General features: G+C 63.2%; 2 protein-coding genes across 5 annotated transcripts in view; one reads left to right on the forward strand and one right to left on the reverse strand.

The window, feature by feature from the left end:
- The window catches only part of GGCX (gamma-glutamyl carboxylase), a 27,907-nt gene extending 19,360 nt beyond the window's left edge, over window positions 1-8,547 (reverse strand). For 3 of the 4 annotated variants that reach the window (XM_077805633.1, XM_077805632.1, XM_077805631.1), the window contains exons 1-2: window positions 3,100-3,229; window positions 1,946-2,146 (exon numbers count right to left, since the gene is read on the reverse strand). In XM_077805633.1, coding sequence (XP_077661759.1) covers window positions 1,946-2,146; window positions 3,100-3,127 — 229 coding nt within the window. In that variant the 5' untranslated portion in view covers window positions 3,128-3,229. Of the gene's footprint in view, window positions 1-1,945; window positions 2,147-3,099; window positions 3,230-8,393 lie in introns of those variants that run through there. The other variant, XM_077805634.1, reaches the window with a different exon arrangement.
- On the forward strand, window positions 7,159-12,780 carry VAMP8 (vesicle associated membrane protein 8). Its single transcript, XM_077805635.1, has 3 exons — window positions 7,159-7,267; window positions 10,250-10,411; window positions 11,514-12,780. The coding sequence occupies exons 1-3, from the start codon at window positions 7,265-7,267 to the stop codon at window positions 11,655-11,657; spliced, it is 309 nt and encodes a 102-aa protein (XP_077661761.1). The 5' UTR covers window positions 7,159-7,264; the 3' UTR covers window positions 11,658-12,780.
- Window positions 12,781-18,873: the final 6,093 nt, after the last annotated feature.

The following is an 18,873-nucleotide window of genomic DNA, read 5'->3' on the forward strand; positions in this document are numbered from 1 at the left end:
TGGGCCCCCCAGGCTTGGCAAGCCCCAGAGGCAGAGCAGGATTGCGGCCAGGAGCCCATGCAGTTGGGCACTGCCCTGCTGCCCACCCAGCCCAGTCCGGCCACAGGACCCCGGTGACGAGGCAGCCACACAGAAGCTGAGCCGGGAGCCACCCCCACCCCACCAAGCACCCACCTGACGACAAACACCTGCATGAGGATTCTCCACTCAAACCCAACCCCCGTGGCTCAGTGCAGTGACCTCCCTGTCACAGGCAGGGAAACTGAGCCACAGCAAGGGGATGGGACTTGCCCGGGGCACCCCCAGGAGCCCAGGCGTCCTGCCTCCCCACAGGGCTGATCTCACTGGCTGTTGCAGCGCAACAGGGATCCTGCTGTCCCGCCCTGGGAGGAAGCCCCAGGTCTGGCCCAGAGAGCAGCTTGGAGATCCGGCCTCTGCAGGGAGCCTGCTAGTAACCCCGGGGTCCAGCACAGGCAGGGATCCAGTGGGGCCACTAAGGATCGGGAGAGACTGCCATAGGCAGCAGGAGCCATATCACGTGAACAGAGCACTTGAGAAAGGTGGCAGGGTGAGGTGAAATGGACTTGCCCAGGGTAAGACAGCAGGGCTGGGCAGCAAACCCAGGAGTCCTGGCTACCAACTCCCCCACCCCACTCTAACCCACTTCCCTCCCAGAGCTGGGGACAGGACCCAGGAGTCCTGGCTCCCAGCCCCCTCCCTAGCACCGTGCTGGGACAGTGGGTCAGCCCGGACTCTGAGAGGACAGCACCCCCAACTGAGTCCCCTTTTCCAAAAAGCTTTCCTATCCAAGTGCTGACCCAGCCTGTCCCTGCTTCACAGCATGACCCCAGGACTCTCCTTGTTGGAGTCCAGGAGCCCCCTCATAGGAGACCCACACCCCCACGGCAGGACGGCCCCTTTGACCAGCATGGAGGGTTTAACCCCTTCCCCACCAGGCTTGTTGCAAACCACGCAGAATCCCTAGGCTGAGCCCTGGGGGTGGGGGGAAGATGCCTTGCACCGCCCCACCCTGGGATGGCTAGAGTCAGGGGGTTGGGGAGACCCCCAGTGTCCAAGCACTGGGGGGCCAGAGGGGAGGGCACCCCTCAGATCTCACTGGAAGGAGGGGTGTTGGAGGGAGAGAGCTGGGACCACCACATCCGCTCCTTCCTGATAATTGGGGCCTTCCCTGCACTCTGAGGCCAAAGTCCCTCCCCACCCCCACAAGCAGAGGACACTGGCCCTAACCACATTGCAAAACCAGCCCTGCCCGGGGCTGGGAACAGGGACTAGTCCCGCCCCCAATGGCCAGCAGAACCAGCTGGCAGCCAGACAATGGCAGGGCAGAGTGGGTGGGACGGGATGTGGGGAGGCTGTGGCTGGCTGGGGGGGCGTCAGAGGTTCTGGATAGGACCTGCAGCAGCACCACGTGGGCCATCAAACCGCACCCCAGTCAGTGGGGGCTGGGTAACCCAGGGATGGGTTCCTCTGTATGGACTGTGCTAAGCAGGGACAGCGCTGGGCCCGGAGACAGGCCAGGGGATGAGGGACTCCTGCACTTCTCTGCTCTGGAGCCCCACGCAGCACGAGGAGCAGTGAGAGCAAAGTACCAGGACTCCTGGGTCCTCTTTCCAGCTCTGCTCTCCCTCTAGCTGTTCTGTGCCTCAATTTCCCTCCCATAAACAGGGAGAACAACACTGACCCACCTGGAGTGCCCCGAGATCGGGAGGCTGGGCTTGAGGGAAGGGGAATTCCTGCACCCAGAGAAGGGAAATAAACTGAGCACCAACTGCCCGAGCACTCAAGGGACTTTAGAGCCCCCAGGGGACACAGGACCCTGGACACTCAGAGCCGGCACTAATGATTTCTGAGGTGCCCTGTCGCCAGCCAGGCTCCCCAGAGGGGCAGGGATGCCAGGGGCATGTGCCCTGCCCAGAGCACTCACCGAACAGGAAGCGGAAGACGCCCAGGGAGGCCGGGTCCGTGGGTCTGTTGAGCAGGCAGACGAAGCGGGGCCAGCTGGACACATCAGCCCATTCAAAGCCCAGCAAGCGCTGAGCCCAACTGCTCCTCTGCTGGGTGGGCTCCGGCGCCCCGTCACCATCGCGCTGCCGGCGGCCGGGCGAGGACTCTGCCAGCAGGGCAGCTGCAAACCAACCGGGAGAGTGGGGGTGCAGGGCCGGTCACTTCTTTATTCGGGGGGGAGGGGGGTTCCTAGTGTCCCAGACAGCAGGATAGCAGGGGCTCTAGGCGTAGGATCAGCTCACAGAGCCACAGCCCCCCGCCAGCCCTGCCAGCACCCCCCGCCGGCGCCCCCCACTCCCGACTCGCAGCCCCCCAGCGCCCTGCACTCCCGACCCGCAGCCCCCCGCCGGCCCAGCCGGCGCCCCGCAACCCCAACCCCCCACCCCCCGGCGCCCCCCACTCCCGACCCGCAGCCCCCCGCACTCCCGACCCCCAACCCCCCGCCAGCCCCCCCACTCCCGACCCGCAGGGCCCCGCCAGCCCAGCCGGCGCCCCCCACTCCCGACCCGCAGCCCCCCAGCGCCCCCCACTCCCGACCCGCAGCCCCCCGCCGGCCCAGCCGGCGCCCCGCACCCCCACCCCCCGGCGCCCCGCACTCCCGACCCGCAGCCCCCCGCCGGCCCAGCCGGCGCCCCGCACTCCCGACCCACAAGCCCCCGCCAGCGCCCCCCACTCCCGACCCCCAACTCCCCGCCAGCCCCCCCACTCATGACCCACAGCCCCCCGCCAGCCCAGCCGGCCCCCCCCCACTCCCGACCCGCGGCCCCCTGCCAGCCCAGCCGGCCCCCCCCACTCCCGACCCGCGGCCCCCCGCCGGCCCAGCCGGCGCCCCCCACTCCCGATCCGCAGCCCCCCCACTCCCGACCCGCAGGCCCCCGACAGCCCAGCCGGTGCCCCGCACTCCCGACCCGCAGCCCGGCCCCGGGCAGGCTGAGAACCAGGCGGGACCCAGCACGCGGCTCCCTCCCGGGCCGGGCCGGGCCGGGCCGGGCCCCTCTGCGCGGGGCGGGGCGCGGGGGGGGGGGGCTGCAGCGCCGGGCGGGAACCCAGGAGTCCGGCTGCGAACCCCGGTACCTGCCGCGCGGCCCCGCTGCGGCTCCATCTCACGCGCGGTGCCCGCGCCCCGCCCCGGTTGCTAGGAGACGCTCCAGCGCGAGCCCCTCGGCCGCCGACACGTCACCCGCGAGGCGGCCGCAAAGCGCGGGGCGGGCGAGTGTCGCAAGCGCGGGGCGGGCCCTGGCGGCGCTTTCCGGCAGCCCCGGGGGCCGCCCGGGGGGTCTCCTCCCCACGGCACGGCTGGGGCGGAACCCAGGCGTCCGGGGCCCCATCCAGCCCCGCCTCCTCCCGCTGCGGGGCCCCTCCCCCCGCGGGCCCTATCCCGGACGCCTGGGTCCTCCCGCTCCCAGACAGCCCCGCGCTCGGGGTCCTGGCGCCCCCGGGCCCCCCCACCCGGGCCCTCTCCCCCCGGGGACCCGCAGCGCAGCGCCCCCCAAGTGCTGGCCTGGGGCTCGTGCTACAGCCAGCAAAGAGGCTCCCCGCCTGCTGCAGCCCGTGGGCCCCCCCATGTATTGACCAGGCCCGGCCCCACCCTGCGGCCGGGGGCTGCGCCACGTGCCTCTCCGCGGCTGGCTCGGGCCCTGCTGGCCGCGCTTGGCGGGGTGAGCAGCCTGCGGAGAGGGGCAGGCTCGGTCCCGGCCTCGTGCTGAGCCCTCCCGGCGGGGGCAGCCAGAGCGGGTTCAGAGCAGCAGCCCTGTTCGTCTGCATCCGCCAAAAGGAAAGGAGGACGTGTGGCACCTTGGAGACTAACACGTAGCTTTCCTGATGCATCCGATGAAGGGAGCTGTAGGCCAGGAAAGCTTACGCTCCAATAAATCTGTTAGTCTCTAAGGTGCCACGAGGCCTCCTCTTCTTTCTCCTGAGATAAGGAGACATTCGTTAGGAGTGGGGCGCTAATCAGATTGTCCCCCTCTTCCGTGAAATTAATGGGGCAACTTGGTTTGCTACAGGCACCAGGCAGAACTAGTGTGTGGGCTGGGGGAAGAACGGTCCGCCTTGGGGTCAGGAGGGCTGCGTTCTTGTGGGGTATAGTGGTTTGGGCTGGGGGTGGCAGGAGTCAGGACTCCTGGGTTTTCCCAGCTCTGGGAGTGGGGTTCCATGCCTGGCTCTGGGAAGGGAGTGTGATCTATGGGTTTGAGCAGGGGATTGGGGGGTCAAACCTAATACAACGCCTCCTGGGTTCTGTTCTTGACTCACTGTGTGACTCTGGCCTTTTCCCTCTCTGTGCCTCAGTTTCTCCTGCTATGGGCTGGGGTCGATGAGACTGACCCCTCCTCTCAGAGGGGCAGGCAGGATGCCTTCATGTTGATAAATCTCATTGGGATCCTCTGGGAAAGGGCCGGGTACCAGCGGTGCTGCTTTGGGTCACGGATCATAGACTGTCAGGCTTGGAAGGGACCTTGGGAGGTCATCGAGTCCAACCCCCTGCTCAAAGCAGGGCCAGTCTCCAGTTTTTGTCCCAGATCCCTAAATGGCCCCCTCAAGGGTTGAACTCACAACCCTGGGTTTAGCAGGCCAATGCTCAAACCACTGAGCTATGCCTCTCCCCCCACTGGGCTATCCCTCCCCCTCACAGAGTCATAAACCAACACACTTTAATAGTAACAATTACCCAGGGCTGGGAAGCTGTAAACAGAGACTGCTGGGGCTGCGGCCGGCAGAACCACCAACCACATCTCCCTCCCACCCAACTGCATTTCTCATCTGCCACGGAAGCTGCATTTCCATCCTGCCAGCGACACGGCCTGGTCTTCGCTTTGCTCCCCAGCCGTGTACAAACCCCAACACCTTTTGCTCCCACTGCAGAGCCCGGCTGGTTCTTCCTGCTCTTCCACTCTGAAGGGAAGAGGCAAATATTTATACAGAGCCCAAAATGTTACATTCTCTGTGGCTCTGGCCTGAGGGGGAGGAGGCAGAAAGGACCAGCTTGGTGCGGGGACAGGGACAGAGAGATCTCCCCAACACTTCCCACAACTGTGGCTTTTGCTACAGAACAAAATCCAGCCTCCATCTGTTCGTGGTATGAAGAAAACTTTTTCCTGGTGACCCTGAGGAAAACTGACATGGCTGCATCTGCCTGAATTTGCAGAGAGCCTGAGCCGATCACCCAGAGATGAGGGATTTGCCCTCAGGGTAACCAGTGCAATGATGCCTGCCTGGGTTTGTTGAGTCCAAAGCAATAGGAGCAAGCGTGCGGGATGAACGCCCCGTTCATTCCAGTCAGGGCTAACTCCAATGCCCACTGCTCTCACTTTAAATGGCAACACTTAACTATTCCAGAGGGAAGAGGAAGGATCAGAGTACAAAGGGCTAGGTGGGGGGAGGGACAGCATGGGATAGATACGTAGGAGTGGGGGAGGTGGCATGGCTGGATTAATTTACCACAGAGCGGGGCTCAGCTTCAGCCATCTGGAAACACTGCACTGAAATAGCCTCGTCCTGGGCTTGAGTCTGTCCCTTTTCTCCCTCGGTTACGTCTGGCCAGTTTCCATCAGGTTTAAACGAAGTGTTGCAAGCAGGCAAGACTAGAGCAGATCAACAGTGAGTCATCCACTGCCCTACCCTGTCTCCAGCACCAGCTGCTTCAGGAGCCCTGGAAAACCCAATCCCCCATGCTGCCTGTAGTTGTTGCATGATACTGTATGGAAAGATAGGGATTCCTGCCTGACCCTTGGGGCCATCAGCCCTGGAGCATGAGAGTTGATTACAACTGTAACAGAAAGGAAAGGGTGTGGAGGGTGATTGGGGGATGGAGGCTGGAGGGAAGCAGCCTCCTTAACCCAGAGAGAGGGCAGCATGGCACCAGAGGCCTTCTTGTGAGAGGAGCTGCGCCCCTGTGAGCCCTGCTGGCTCTTCTGTTTGCAGGAGGGTGGGAAGGCTGCAGGGTATGTCAGGATTGCACCCCTCAGGCGCCCCTGTGGAGATGAAGATGCGTGAGCAGGGGGTAAGGTGGTAACACAGCTGTGTGGAGTCCCCATGCTGCCTCAGTGCCAGAGACAGGGTGGGTGACACAGGGCTTCGCGCTGCTGGGAGACCAGGCCTTCAAGAAGAGCCAACAGCTCCATGGGGGGCCCGGATCAGGTAGTCACTAGGCCGTGCAAAGCCATCCATGCACCAGCATCCTCCACAGCCCCGCCACACAGCAGGCCCCGGCCCCTTTCCACTGTCCTCCCCACCGTCAAAATCTCCATACCCTTTTCACGCAGCTTCCTGACCCAGGGGGGACAGTAGCTGCTGGGCCCCATCCCCCACCTCAGCTGGCTTCCTCTGCAGCCCAGTACCCCCTGATCTGGGCGGAGTTTAACCCTCTCCCTGCCAAACACAGGGCAGGGGCCTGGAACCCCTTGTGGGTGTGTACAAGCAGGAGATGGGTGCGTACAAGCAGGAGATGGGTGCTGGAGATAGATGGGCTCCTCCCCAGAGCGGGTCAGCGGCCCAGCAGTCCCCGCCCCTGCCAATGTGTCTGGGCCTACGGTCTGCCAGCAAGGCACCACCATTGTCCCACTCAGTGACTGGGCTGGATCTGGGTCCACACCAGCTCCACTCAGCAGCCTCAGCCCCCGGACATCTGCTCCCTGCAGTGCTGGCTTCTGGTCAGCTCCACCTGCCAGGGCAGGGCATACCCTGCCCTGAGCCCTAGGAGCATTTTGTACCAGCTGGTGTCAGCCAGGCTGGGATGGGACACGGAGTGGGCAGAGCTCCCCCCACCCCGAAGAGTTTCCTGTCCAAGCTCAGCAGATGCCCCTCACCCCTGACTCACAGCCCCAGCTACTCCTGGGCCCCCCAGCTCTGCCGATGCCCTCTGTGGGGGGAGGCCCCAGCCTTACCCCTAAAGCACTAGTCCCGTGCACAGAACCAGCCTGCTGGGATGGGGGCTGCCCCCCAGGGGGGCTGGGTCTCCTGGACAGGTCTCTGGGTGGCCTGGGGCTGCCAGGGGGGCAGGCAAAGCTTGAAGCCCATCGCTGGGGACCCAGTGCCTCGGTTCTGTGCGGGGCCGAGGGACCCGAACCCCGCTGGGTCCGCCCCGTCCCGGGGAGCTGGGCCCCGCCCGTGCCTCTTTAAAGGCCGCGGCGGGAGCTGGGCCCGCCCCTCGCACCTGCGGACCGGCCGGGCCGGGCTGGGCTGCAGGAAGCAGGAAGTTCGGGCTGAAACTTAGCGCACCAGGAAGCGGCCGGAGCGGAGCATGGTGAGTTCCCGGGATCGGGGGCCCGCCCCGATCTGCCCCGGCCCCCCGATTCACACGGGGCTCCGGCGCCCGGAGGGGATCCGGAGTGACTCCGCGCGGGGAGGGGCCCGGGACCGGCTCAGGAGCTGGCTGGAGAGCGGCGGCCGCGGGGGAGCGGACTGGAAACAGCGGCTGGCGGGGATCCCGCCTGGCTAACAACCCTCCAGGGCAGGGCAGCGACTTAACACCCCCCCTCCCCCAGTGCTGCGGAGAGAACCCAGGCGTCCTGGCTCCCAGCTGTGGCTCTGGTGGCTGCTGGGGGGAGGGGGGCACAGGGCAGGGTCCGGGTGACAGAGGGCGGAAGCGGGTGCTGCTGAGACAAGGGACCCGAACGGCGCGCTCGGCGCTGCAGGCTGCTCCCTGGGCCGTCTCCAAGGTGGCGGCTGGACGGCCGGGCAGAGGCTGGGCGCAGGTAGCGATTGCTGTGGGGAGGGGACTGGGTGCAGCCAGCGTAGAGAGGGGAAGCGGGCAGCCGGAATATTTTCCAGGAAGGGAATAGGGGCGGGGAGAGTCTGCAGCTTCTCAAAGGGGGCGCAGGAGCAGGGTCATTCCTGAGACCAGAGAGAACCCGCACCCCGACTTCCAAAGTAACAGGCTCCTGGCTGCGTCCCGTGCCAAGGCCCTCCATGGATCCACAGACTAGGAGCTGCATGCCCCCCCCTCTTCTCCCCGCCCCCTCCCCCTGGTGCTGGGTCTCATTATCAGCCCCTGCCCCCCGCCCCCCCATCCCATCCCATCCCTGCAGAGCTGCCTAGAAAGAGGAAGCGGGCGGCCTAACGGTTCCTGCCGCACTCGGGGGACTCCAGACCCCAAGCCCTGTTCTGCACGCTGAGCCGGCCACGGTGGGGGACAGGGCCCCCTGAATTGCAGGGCTATTTTGGGGCCAGGGTGGGATCGGGGGAAGGGGGATGACTCAGTGGGCATTTGGGGGCAGCGCTGGCGGGTGGGGTGGATGGAGGCCAGGCTGGGCCTAAAAGGGGCCACAGACCCTGGGGGCTCCTGGCCTGAGCTGCCCGCTGTGTGGGGCTGCCGGGGGCTGGGAAGATGCAGGGGTCTGGGGGTTGGGGGGTCTTCAGGGGGTGCTTACCAAAGGACTGGTGCCTCTGAGGCCCCACTAGCCGTGATCCCCCACTGAGGGGGCAGAGGGCTCTGAGCCGTGGTCTGTCCATCTGAGCAGTCTCTGAGCAGCTGCAAAGCAAAGAGCAGAAGGCAAAAGATTAATGTGCCCAGGCTCGCTGGCACGTCCAGCCCCCTGCATCTGGGGTCACTAATTCACCTGAGTCGGGGGAGATGGGGTTAATGCCTGGCCCTGGCTGCGCAGAACACCCCAGTCCAGAGCACCTGGGGGAAGGGGGGAGCGGCCTGGGACCTGAAGGGTTAAGGGAAGGAGCTCGGGTGCCCCAAGTGTTGCCAAGGTGCCCTGGCAGTGGAGAGGTTTCCCTTAAAGGAGCCACACGGCGGGAATGGAGGGGGGCTCTGGCCCCTACCCTGTCTGCTTCCTCCTGGGGAGCCTGGGGTTCCACTCTCCAGGGGCTGGGGTGTCCCTCCTCCTCCCCCGTGTTGGAGCCATGTTGGCCACCTCTGGCCAGTCCTGGGTTAAAAACTGGGTCAGATCTGGGGGATCAGTGTCGGGCTAAATGCGGCAGGTGCTGGGAGTTGAGTGGGGGCCCGGGTGAGCTGCTATGAAAGGCCGGAAAGGGGAGGTGGCGGTCGTGCTGCCAGCCAGGGCCAGTGTAACGGGGATTCTCTCTGCAGGCTGCTGGACTCAGACCCCGGGGCTCCCATGGGGCTCCCTCCGGCCCACGCTGGGCAGCACTGCCCTGGGCACTGGGCGGGCTCTGCTCCCCTGTGCCTGACGTACTTTGGGCGCTGGCCCCGGGCAGCGTTTCTGAGATTCCAGCCTGGGACCCACCCAGCCTGACATGCCTGGGTCTGACCAGCCCAGCCGCTTGGATCAGGCTCAGCAGGAGGGGGAGGAGACAAGGGGGTGGCTCTGACCCTGTTCCCCCTGCGGGTCTCACAGGCTCAGGGGGTGCTCCCATCCTGGGACTGTCCCAGGCCCCTGGGTGCGCTGTGTTTGCTGGGTCTCTGCTCTGCGGGGGGCAAAGGACCCAGCAGGGCTTTGGAGACAGACCCCCCGCTCCACCCCTGCAGAGGGGTTTGCCCGGGGCCACGCTGGGCTGGCCGTGTCACACCTGCTGCCCCCTGCAGGCAGAGGGCATAACTGCTGGGGGGGAGATTGCTCGGACCGACCCGACCGGCTGGGTGAGTCCTGGAGACGTGACGCGCGCTGGAAGTTCCCTGTTGACATTCCGCAGTGATAAGTGTGGGGGGTGGGGCAGCGCAATCACCCCGGGGGCTGCTCTGCCCCATCGCCCAGAGAGCCCCCCCAGTGCCCAGTCCTGCCCTGTGGGACCTCCCTCAGCCTCTGTGCCTGCAACGCTGCCTCTGTGTCCCTCCTGGCCTTGGGCCAGGCACCCTCCTTCCCCGGCTCTCTCCTCTCCCTTCCTCATGCTGGCTGAGGTGTTGTGGTCCAGTGGTTAGAGCAGGGGTCTAGTAGCCAGGACACCTGCTTCTATTCCTGACCCTGAGAGGGGAGTGGGGATGCTGGGAGAAAGGACTCCTGGGTTCTCTTCCTGGTTCTGCCCCTGCCTTTGTTACATCAGCTGCCTCAGTTTCCCCACATGATTGTTCTCCCGTAGTAGGCTTTGGGGCTCAAACGGAGTCTGTGAAGCATTCTGAGCTCCTCAGAGGGACAGGGCTGCAGCTGGACCCCAGAACCGGGGCGTTGCCCTGTGATCAGAAGCCCTTTAGCTTCTCGAGGGCCCTTCCCCCGTTCCCTTGGGGCCTCCCTTCTCTGGGCCCCCCAGGTTTTGCCCGGGCCGCGTGTGCTGCTCCCGCAGCCGCTCTCCTGTTGACCCCTGGCGGGGGCTCTCCCTGCAGGAGGGCACCGGTGGCAGCGGGATGGCAACGGACCGGGTGAAGAACCTGCAGAACGAGGTGGAGGGGGTGAAAAACATCATGTCTCAAAATGTGGAGCGGATCCTGGCGCGGGGCGAGAACCTGGACCACCTGCGGAACAAGACCGAGGACCTGGAGGCGACGGTGAGCCCTGGTTCGGGGAGGGGACCGGGGAGCAGCAGGCTGGGGGAGACCCCCATCCTGTGCTCGTGAGGTTCCTGGTTAGGTCATGGGGAGCAGGAGGGGGAACCTCAAGACTGGAGTTGATTTGCAGAGGGTGGCGACTGGAGCCTGATGGGGGTTTGGGCAAGGGCCTGGCTGCTGTTCTGGCCTGGCACCGGGTGCCCCTGGCTCTGGGGCCACCCAGACTAAGACAGGCCTGGGCACCGCCATGAGCCCTGACCTCGCTCTGGGGGCTCTGGCTGCTGCCCCCACAGGCTCAGCTGGGCGTGGAAACGGCGCCAAGCAGGAGGCGGGGGGGGGGTGGTTCGGATCCTGCTGGTCCCTGCCCACGTGCATTGCACGACTGCGCACTCTGGGGGGAGGGGCTGTTTGCTCAGCCGCTGATAAACCCTGGCAGCCGGCGAGACGCTGTCCCTGCGCTGCCCTTTGTCCCACGCTGGCATGGCTTATCGGAGGCTCTCAACCTGGTGCCCAGCATGGGCCGGTGCCAGCAGCTGCAAGCACCCTCTAGTGGTCAGCTCTGGAATAACGTGCCCATAGCTCCCAGCACCGGCTTGGCTTGGCAGAGCGGAGCTGGGGCGGTGCCCGCATGTGGACCCGCCTGCCGGCATTGCGCATGCCTGCAGATCTGCCCACGTGAGCTAAAGCGGTGGAAGCCAGATTCCCATCCACCGTGTTAGAGAGCCCAGGCCCACTGCTGCCCTGGTGTAGCTGCAGCAAGAGGAAATGTCCTGGCGAACCTCACCGGTGCTGGCTCTGATGCAGCGAGCGCAGTCCAATGGGCGCGTCTGGTACCCCAGCACCAAACTGGGGTGGCCCATGTAGAGCTGGATTAAGGCCGGTGCTGGCCCGAGCTACCAGCCCAGTGAGTCTGTGTCCAGCTGCAGCCTCGCCCTGAGGGGGTGCGGATGTCTCTTCCCCCCCCCCCAAAAAATCCCTCTGGTTAGAGCTGCCCTCGGCAGGTGGGGGGCTGTCCAGCGGCCTAGTGCCAAGCCAGGCAGGGGCTGGAGGTTCTGGGTCAGCGTGGTGCTAACCCCCCCGCCCCTCCGGCATCTCTTCCCAGTCTGAGCACTTCAAGACGACCTCGCAGAAGGTGGCCCGCAAGTACTGGTGGAAGAACGTCAAGATGATCGCCATCATCTGTGTCATTGTGGCCATCATCCTCATCCTCATCATCCTGTTTGCCACCAAAGTCATCCCCACATAGGCCATGCCCCCTCCCTGCAACCTCTTCCCCCACTCCACAGCTTCCCTGCCCCCACTGCCTGATGGTCGCTGGGGGGGTGATGCCTCCTGTCAGCCTTCTGAGTTTGCCCCTCCCTACGCCAGGAGGGGGAGGACACTTGTACTCTGACCCTCATTGCCCCCATGAAAGCTCCTTGGGGACTGTAGCCCCCTGAGGGGAACTCCCCTGCTCCCTCTGGCTCTGCCCAGCTTCCTTCCCCCAAACCCTGTGTCACACCCTTTCCCGGGCACCCCCATCGGTGTTCCCAGGCTGGCAGAGCCAAGCTATGCGGGAGCAGCTCCCAACCGCCAGCTGGCCCCGGGGGGCGGGGTTGTCCCCTCTGCCCAGTGCGGCTGCCTGTAGTCCAGCTGAGGGAGGAGGCACTCCTGGGGCTGGGGTGATGGGCTTGGATCTGGGGAATGCTTCCCCCCCACCATCACAGCCCGTGCCTCCTGTGGGGCAGAGCTGGGCGTGGGCAAGGGCTGCTTTGTCCTGACCTGGACGTGGCCCTATGGGGAGCAATCTACCTTTTGCCTTAATAAATAATGAGAGAAGGCGATATCCCTGCAGGAGGGGGCGGGGGGATTTGTCAGCCACCTCTGCCTGTCCAGGCTGGGGGCTCATGGGCTTCACTCCCTAGGTTCTCATAGCTAACCCCTCCCATGGCACCCTGACAGTTGGTGCACCCCCTGTCCTGCCTGGAGGGGCAGGGTGCTCTTGGGGGTGCAGAAACCCCCTCTTGTCTGCAGGGGGAGACTCAGCCAAGGGGCGCAGCTGGGAGCTGGCGGGTGCTCTGTCGATTGGGGGAGCGGGGAAGGGTGAGCAGCCTCACCCTTGTTGCAGCCTCAACCCGCCCCAGCCTCCCCCACATGCCCTGAGTTTGGCTGTGTAGGTGGGTCTTACTTGCAGGCTCCCACGTCGGACCGGGGGGGGGGGGGGATCCCTGAGCTGAGCAGTAGAAATGAGCTTTGGAAGTAGTTTCAGAGCCGCCACCCCCCCCCCCGACCCTGGAGGGGGAGACCAAGTCTTCCTGATTTCCCCCCTCCCCACCCTCGCCCCCCCAGACGCAGGCTGCGCTCCCTGCAATAAATGTATTTATACCTCACCGGGGAGTAGCGATTTATTGGACGGAACCTACCCCCACCTCTGCTCTGTACCCTGTCTGCTGAGCCCCACTGGACTCTCTCCCACAGCACCCTCTGCTGGGAGAGGCTGGGACTGCACAGGCTGGCATTGTGCCTGGCCCGGGGCGTGGGAGGGCTGTTGGATGGTCCTTCATTCCAGGCTGTGACCAACTTGTAACCCTCAGCCCCTCACCCTCCGGGGCTGAGAGCGCAGGATGCTCGCCCGGCAGCCAGCCCTGCCCCCGGCTCTTTCCGGGGCCCCTCCCAGCTGAGGATCTGCCATGATGCACCCCCTGAAACTGAGGCATGGAAGTGGCTTGCCGAGGCCGTGCCAGAGCCAGAAGGAGAACCCAGGACTCCTGCCCATCTTTCCTGGCACAAACCTGGCAGCAGCTTGGTTGTGAGAGCTGGATTAGAGCGGGGGGAGGACTAGGGGCTAGTGGCTGGGGCTAGCATGTGGGGCAGGGCCATCTGCTGCAGCCAATGGAGGGGAGATTACTGGGTGACTTCCTTCCCCCCCCCTCCCCCCCATGCGCACACACAGGGAGAGGGGATGGATCCCTGCCCCCTTGGCCAGGGCCCCTAGCACTAGAGCTTCTGGAGCCCTTTGCTGGCCTCCTGTCCACTCTGGGCTCAGCCACTAGGGGGCACTGTCACTGATCCCCATGCAGCACCCTCTGGGAGTCATTTCCAGACCATCCCCTGGCCACGAGCCATGGGTAACCAGATTCTGCTGAGCAGAGAGATGTGGCTGCCCCTCTGCCTCAGTTGGCTATTGGAGAATCCCCATTAGCACTATGGGGCTATGACACACAGGAGAGCAATCCTGATTCCATGCAGCAGAGGGCAGTAACAGCTGTTAGGGTTTTAATGTTTGATCAAGGGCTCAGATCCAATGGGGGATACTTAAAACAACCAAACAAATACAAGAATTAAACAAGCTGCTCCCAGAAGTAGCAACCCATTCAGCCAATGAGATACCAGCTTGAAGCAATTCCATCATTGGCACAAACTCCCATTGGCTGGTCAGAGATCTGGAGGGCTGGATGCTTCTGTGAGCAGATTGACCCTTTTGTGGCTGGGCAATGCCCTCTGCTCCCCCGCCATGGCTCTGTTGTGTTTCACACCAGCATGTGTTACCGTGTGGAACTCCCTGCCACAGGATGTCCCTGAGACCAGAAGCTCAGCAGTGTTTGAGGGCAGGCTGAAACATTGAGCTGGTGATAAGAGTTGCCAGGGGGACCTCAGAGACTTCTATCTTGTTACACTTCTGCCTCAGGATATGAGCTAGCCCCCGGCTGGTGGGATGTAGTGAAACCCTCTCCATAGGCAGGTGATGCCACAAAGGCCCTAGGCCAGGGGCTTTCTGCCTGTTCCTCAGCAGCAGCTGGAACTGGCTGCTGTGGGAGCCACGATACCAGGCAGGATCTGCTAGTGGGGCAGCTGGCTCCGGGGCTGGGCTTCCCCTCCTGGCTGGGGCTGTGGGAGCGCTGTGTTCCCCTACGCAGCTGCCCAGGGCACTGAGACGCTGACTTCTGTGCCAGAGGCAGCCTGGGTGGGTGACACAGACAATTGCCTCAGTGTGTGGGGAACAGCTCGCATTCCCTGCTTGGGCCTCAGCTCTGGGCTGGTGCCACAGAGGCTGGGCTGAGGCCTGGCCCGGTGGCTCAGGGAGGCAGGTGGTAGAGGGTGGGTTGGCAGCTCCTGGCCATGGGGAAAATGGTGGAAGCAACCGCAGCTGTGTGGGAACTGCCAGGTGGCTCCCAGCCTCAGGCGTTGGCTGCAGCTCCTCAGGGCTGGAGGGCCGGTCCCACGGGGTCCCTGCCAGGGCAGAGATGCAATGAGCCAGAGACTGGCATCAGCACTGTTCAGCTGGGTTTACTCCATTGCACCCCATCTCCGCTGGGTCTGCCTCCTTCAGTGCCCACACAATTCCCCCCCGCCCCAAGATCTACACCCTCTGCAGCCCCAGCACTGGCCCCCGGCCTCCCCCAGCCGATCCATCCAGCATGGCCACCCCCATCATCCCTGAATCTACCCGCCCCCATTGCAGTTCAGTGGCGGATTTAGAGTTAGTGGGGCCCCGTGCTCAGCTTCATTGTTGGGGCCCCTCCTTGGGACCCAGCCAAGGAAAAGAACATTTGCTCTTATCTCCCCTTGCCCCCGTTTTTCATCCTTTTTTCCTTCCTCCTCCTCCTATAAGTAATAGGAAGTAAATGAAAATAAAGTGAGGGATCTTGACTGGTTTTGTCGTCGAACTTATTTTTCCACAGACCACTTGAAAATCGCTGAGGGTCTCAGCAGACCACTTCCAGATCTTTCCAAATAGCGTTTGTGCCCTTAGCTGACTCGTGTGAAGCGCTTTGGAGAAGAGCCTTTTATAAAAAACAAATATGTAAAAAGTGATGGGGTGTGGGGTCTGGCCAGGACTTAGGGTGCAGGAGGGGGCTCGGGGCCGGGGGCGCAGGGTCTGGGAGGAAGTTAGGGTACAGGAGCAGGCTGGGGGTTGGGGTGCGGGGTCTAGCCAGGACTTAGGGTGCAGGAGGGGGCTCAGGGTTGGGGCAGGGGGTTGGGGTGTGGAGCGTTTACCTGGGGCAGCTCCCATGTGGTGCGAGGGGTGCAGGTGGGGATGTGGGGGTGTGTGTGTGCAGGAGTCAGGGCTCGGGGTGTGTGAGGGGGTGCAGGGGTCAGGGCAGGGGGCTGGGGTCGTGGGGGTGCTCCTGAGCAGCTCATGGCAGGGGGCTGGTGGGGGTATGTGAAGGGGGAGTGGGGGGGCCCCGCCTTTGCTCCGCCCTGCTCCGATTCCACCCTCTTCCCCAAGGCCCCGCCCCTGCCTCTTCTCCGCCTCCTCCCCCCACCGTGCTGCGGCCCTGCCCCTCCCCCTCCCTCCCGGAGAGACTGGCAAACAGCTGTTCCGTGGGGGCAGTGCTGGGAGGGGGAGGGGCAGGAGCACAGCACGCTCGGGGGAGGAGGCGGGAGAGGGGGGAGCTTGGCTGCTGGTGGGGGCGGAGCCTGCAGCAGGAGCCGGCAGGACCAAGCTTCTACCCCCGCAGCTGCCCGGCCCTGGGGCTCCTTGTCACTGGGGGGCTGCATGCCAGGGCACGCTTGAGTTTCACTGTAAATCCGCCTCTGTTGCAGGTACACCCTGAAATGGGCAAAGTCCTGGTCACTTTGTTCAGAGCCCCTCCCCCCACATGCCAGTTACCCCAGCCACACCCCTGCCCCCCCAACGCTTCCCTGGGCCCAGGAGAAGGAAGCAGCTAACAACAGACTCCAATACCCCCACGTTGAACCCACCCCCGGCAGGCTCCCCATCCCGCTCGTCTGCCCTGCACACCCCATCCCACGCTGCGAGCCCTCGGGTGGGTCGGACACGTTCTGGGCCTAGGCCAGTACCTGACACAGTGTGTGGCCTGACCGTTCCTTGTCACTCAGCCGGCGCTGCCTCGTGTGGAAATCTGCTGCCTGGAGCCCTCTTTCCCACAAAGATTCTCTGGGGAATGGGAGGGGGGCATGCTCGTCAATGCCACCCGTAGACCAGGCCGCGCGATCAATCAGGTGCCACACACCCGAACTGCCACTGGCCTAGCCAGTGTCCAGCTCTTTCTACTATCATCAGCCCCTCCTGTGCCATGGAATCTGATCTACAGTGAACTAGTTAACAGCTCCAATTACACGGTCAACATTAGGTTTCAGAGTTAACACGGGGGAGGAGAAGGGGCCCTCCACAGCCATCTGCACACTAGCTGCATGTAGACTCAGGGACCCATGGCTGCATCAGTTCCGCCCAAGCCACCTTCTGCCGGCTCTTTACAGCACCACGGCTAGAGCCTTAATTACTGTGTAAGGAAAGCTGAGGCCTTGGCCCCAGCTCCCTGAGCCTGAGAGTGCTGGGCTGAGCCTGGCTCTAGACAAGCCGAGCACCAGTTCCCGCCCCACCCACCTTACCTGCACTGAGCCCTATGCCAGCACCCGCAGGAGCTGTGCAGCAACCGTGTCACCATGGCGTTGAAGGGAAGTGTGCCAACTCCCCGGCCACCTCCCTGGCCCCTGGGAGCTGAGAAGCCTCGTTAGAGCCCACTTCCCATTAGGTAATTAAACGGTAAACAACCATCACGCTGGGGCAGGGCGACCCCAGGTGCAACAGCCTGAGGCTCAGTGGGTTTGGCACCAGTGACGGATTTGACCCCATCTCAGGAGTAACTGGGCCAAAGCCACGGGGCTGACGCCAACGTTCCTGACGTTGGCCCAGCGGGTTACGGGTGTTTGAACCCCCAGCTCCCACAATCCCCTGTGCCACCAGTGGGAACCCCGCATCACACAGCTGGTATCCTGCAATACATGGCAGCAGAGGTGAGCAATGCACCATGCGCATATTGACCCCGCGGGCTGGTGTGACTGCCCCGCCGTGAATGCCCATTGGGTGGTACCCTGCAAAAGTGTCACTTCTACTTGTCGGCAAGGCCTTAGTGCGCCCCCTGCAGCATGACCTGAGACATAAGTGCCCCCATGCTGCTGCATGCACCTCCTGTCTTCTGACACGGCCAGAGCTTCAGGGGGAGCGTACTGCACTGGGCAATTCTGGAGAGATCACCCATCTTCTCCTCCTGGTTTCTAGCAGTTGGAGGTTTAGGTTGCCCTGAGCATGGGGTTGCGGCTCTGACCATCCTGGCTAATAGCCATTGTGGGACCTAGCCTCCGTGAACTTATCTCATTCTTTTTTGAATCCAGTTATACTTTTGGCCTTCACAACATCCCCTGGCAAGGAGTTCCACAGATTAATTGTGCATTGTGTGAGGAAGTACTTCCTCTTGTTTGTATTAACCTGCAGCTTATCAATTTTATTGAGTGGCCCCTGGTTTTTGTATTATTGGACAAGGTAAATAAAACTCTCTTCTTCTGGAGATGGGGTGACCAGCACTGGACACAGGATTCCAGGGCTGGGCGCACCAGGGATTGATGTATGTGTTGGGGGGGGTGATAACTTCTGTTTTATTTTCTATCCCTGTGCTAGTAATTCCTAGTCATCTTTCTCATCACTGCTGGGAACTGAGCTGAAGTTCTATCCCCATGACTCCAGGAGCTCCTTCTTGAGCATCAACAGCTCGTTTAGACCCCATCTCTGTGGGGTTGGGATTGTTTCCCCCAATGAGCATTACTTTGCACCTAGAAATGTTGAATTTCAGCTGCCATTTTGTCCCCCCGTCAGGGAGAGCCCCCGTAACTCAGCTGTCTTGAACAATATTAGTTCATAGGCAAATGTTGTCACTTCACCAGTTACTCCCTTTTCTGGATCATTGATGAATTTGTTGAACAGCCCAGTCTGGCGGGGGTGGGGGGGACCGCGCTGTTCACTTCTCACCACTGGGAAAAGGGACCATTTAGTCCTGCCCTTTGTTCCCTGTCAAACAGCTACTGATCCAGGACCTTCCCTCTTTCCCCTAACTGCTTTGTGTCCTCCAAAGCCTTTGGTGAGGGACGTGGCCTGGCAGAGGCAAGGGGGAGCAATTTCGTGCAGTGAGGCACCAGAAATTGACACCCCCTCGCCATGCGGCCAGGGCAGCCAGGTGGGGCAGCGGTGGCCTGTGACTGACATGCAGTGTTTCCTGTCTCTGCCACAAGCTGCGGAGGAGGCCACACATCCTGCCCTCCCCCCTCGGTGGACTTTACTCACCTTTCTGCTTCCCCCGTGCTGGCCTGGGAGTCCAGCGTTCACCTGGGTGCATGGAAAGAAAGTAACGAGCCAGCTGGAAACTGTGAGCAATTCCCAGGAGTGGCAATTAACTATAAAGCAGCATTTGCCAGCTGCTCCTCCCCAGAGCCACCATCAGTCTCTCTCCTAATGGATCCCTGCCCGTCTCTCTGCCCCCCTCGCAGCCTCCCCTTCCAAGCTCCCTTCCAACCTGCCGCCAGTGGGTCCCTGCTGCGCCCAGCTTACACCGGGCATCTCAGGGAAGACTCCCCTTTGGGTTCATGACAGCTGAGCCCTGCATCCACTGCAAAAGACGCTGCAGGAGCAAATCAGGGCTGGGGGCTAAAGGTGAGGCTTGTCCGCTCCCCGAATTAGGCCTGTC

This window comes from Eretmochelys imbricata, chromosome 26 (assembly GCF_965152235.1).
Source record: "Eretmochelys imbricata isolate rEreImb1 chromosome 26, rEreImb1.hap1, whole genome shotgun sequence".
Classification (NCBI taxonomy): Eukaryota; Metazoa; Chordata; order Testudines; family Cheloniidae; genus Eretmochelys; species Eretmochelys imbricata.

Coding starts and splice junctions, on each gene's coding strand:
- VAMP8 (XM_077805635.1), top strand. Junction 10,412..11,513: donor CCGAGGACCTGGAGGCGACG/GTGAGCCCTGGT, acceptor ATCTCTTCCCAG/TCTGAGCACTTCAAGACGAC.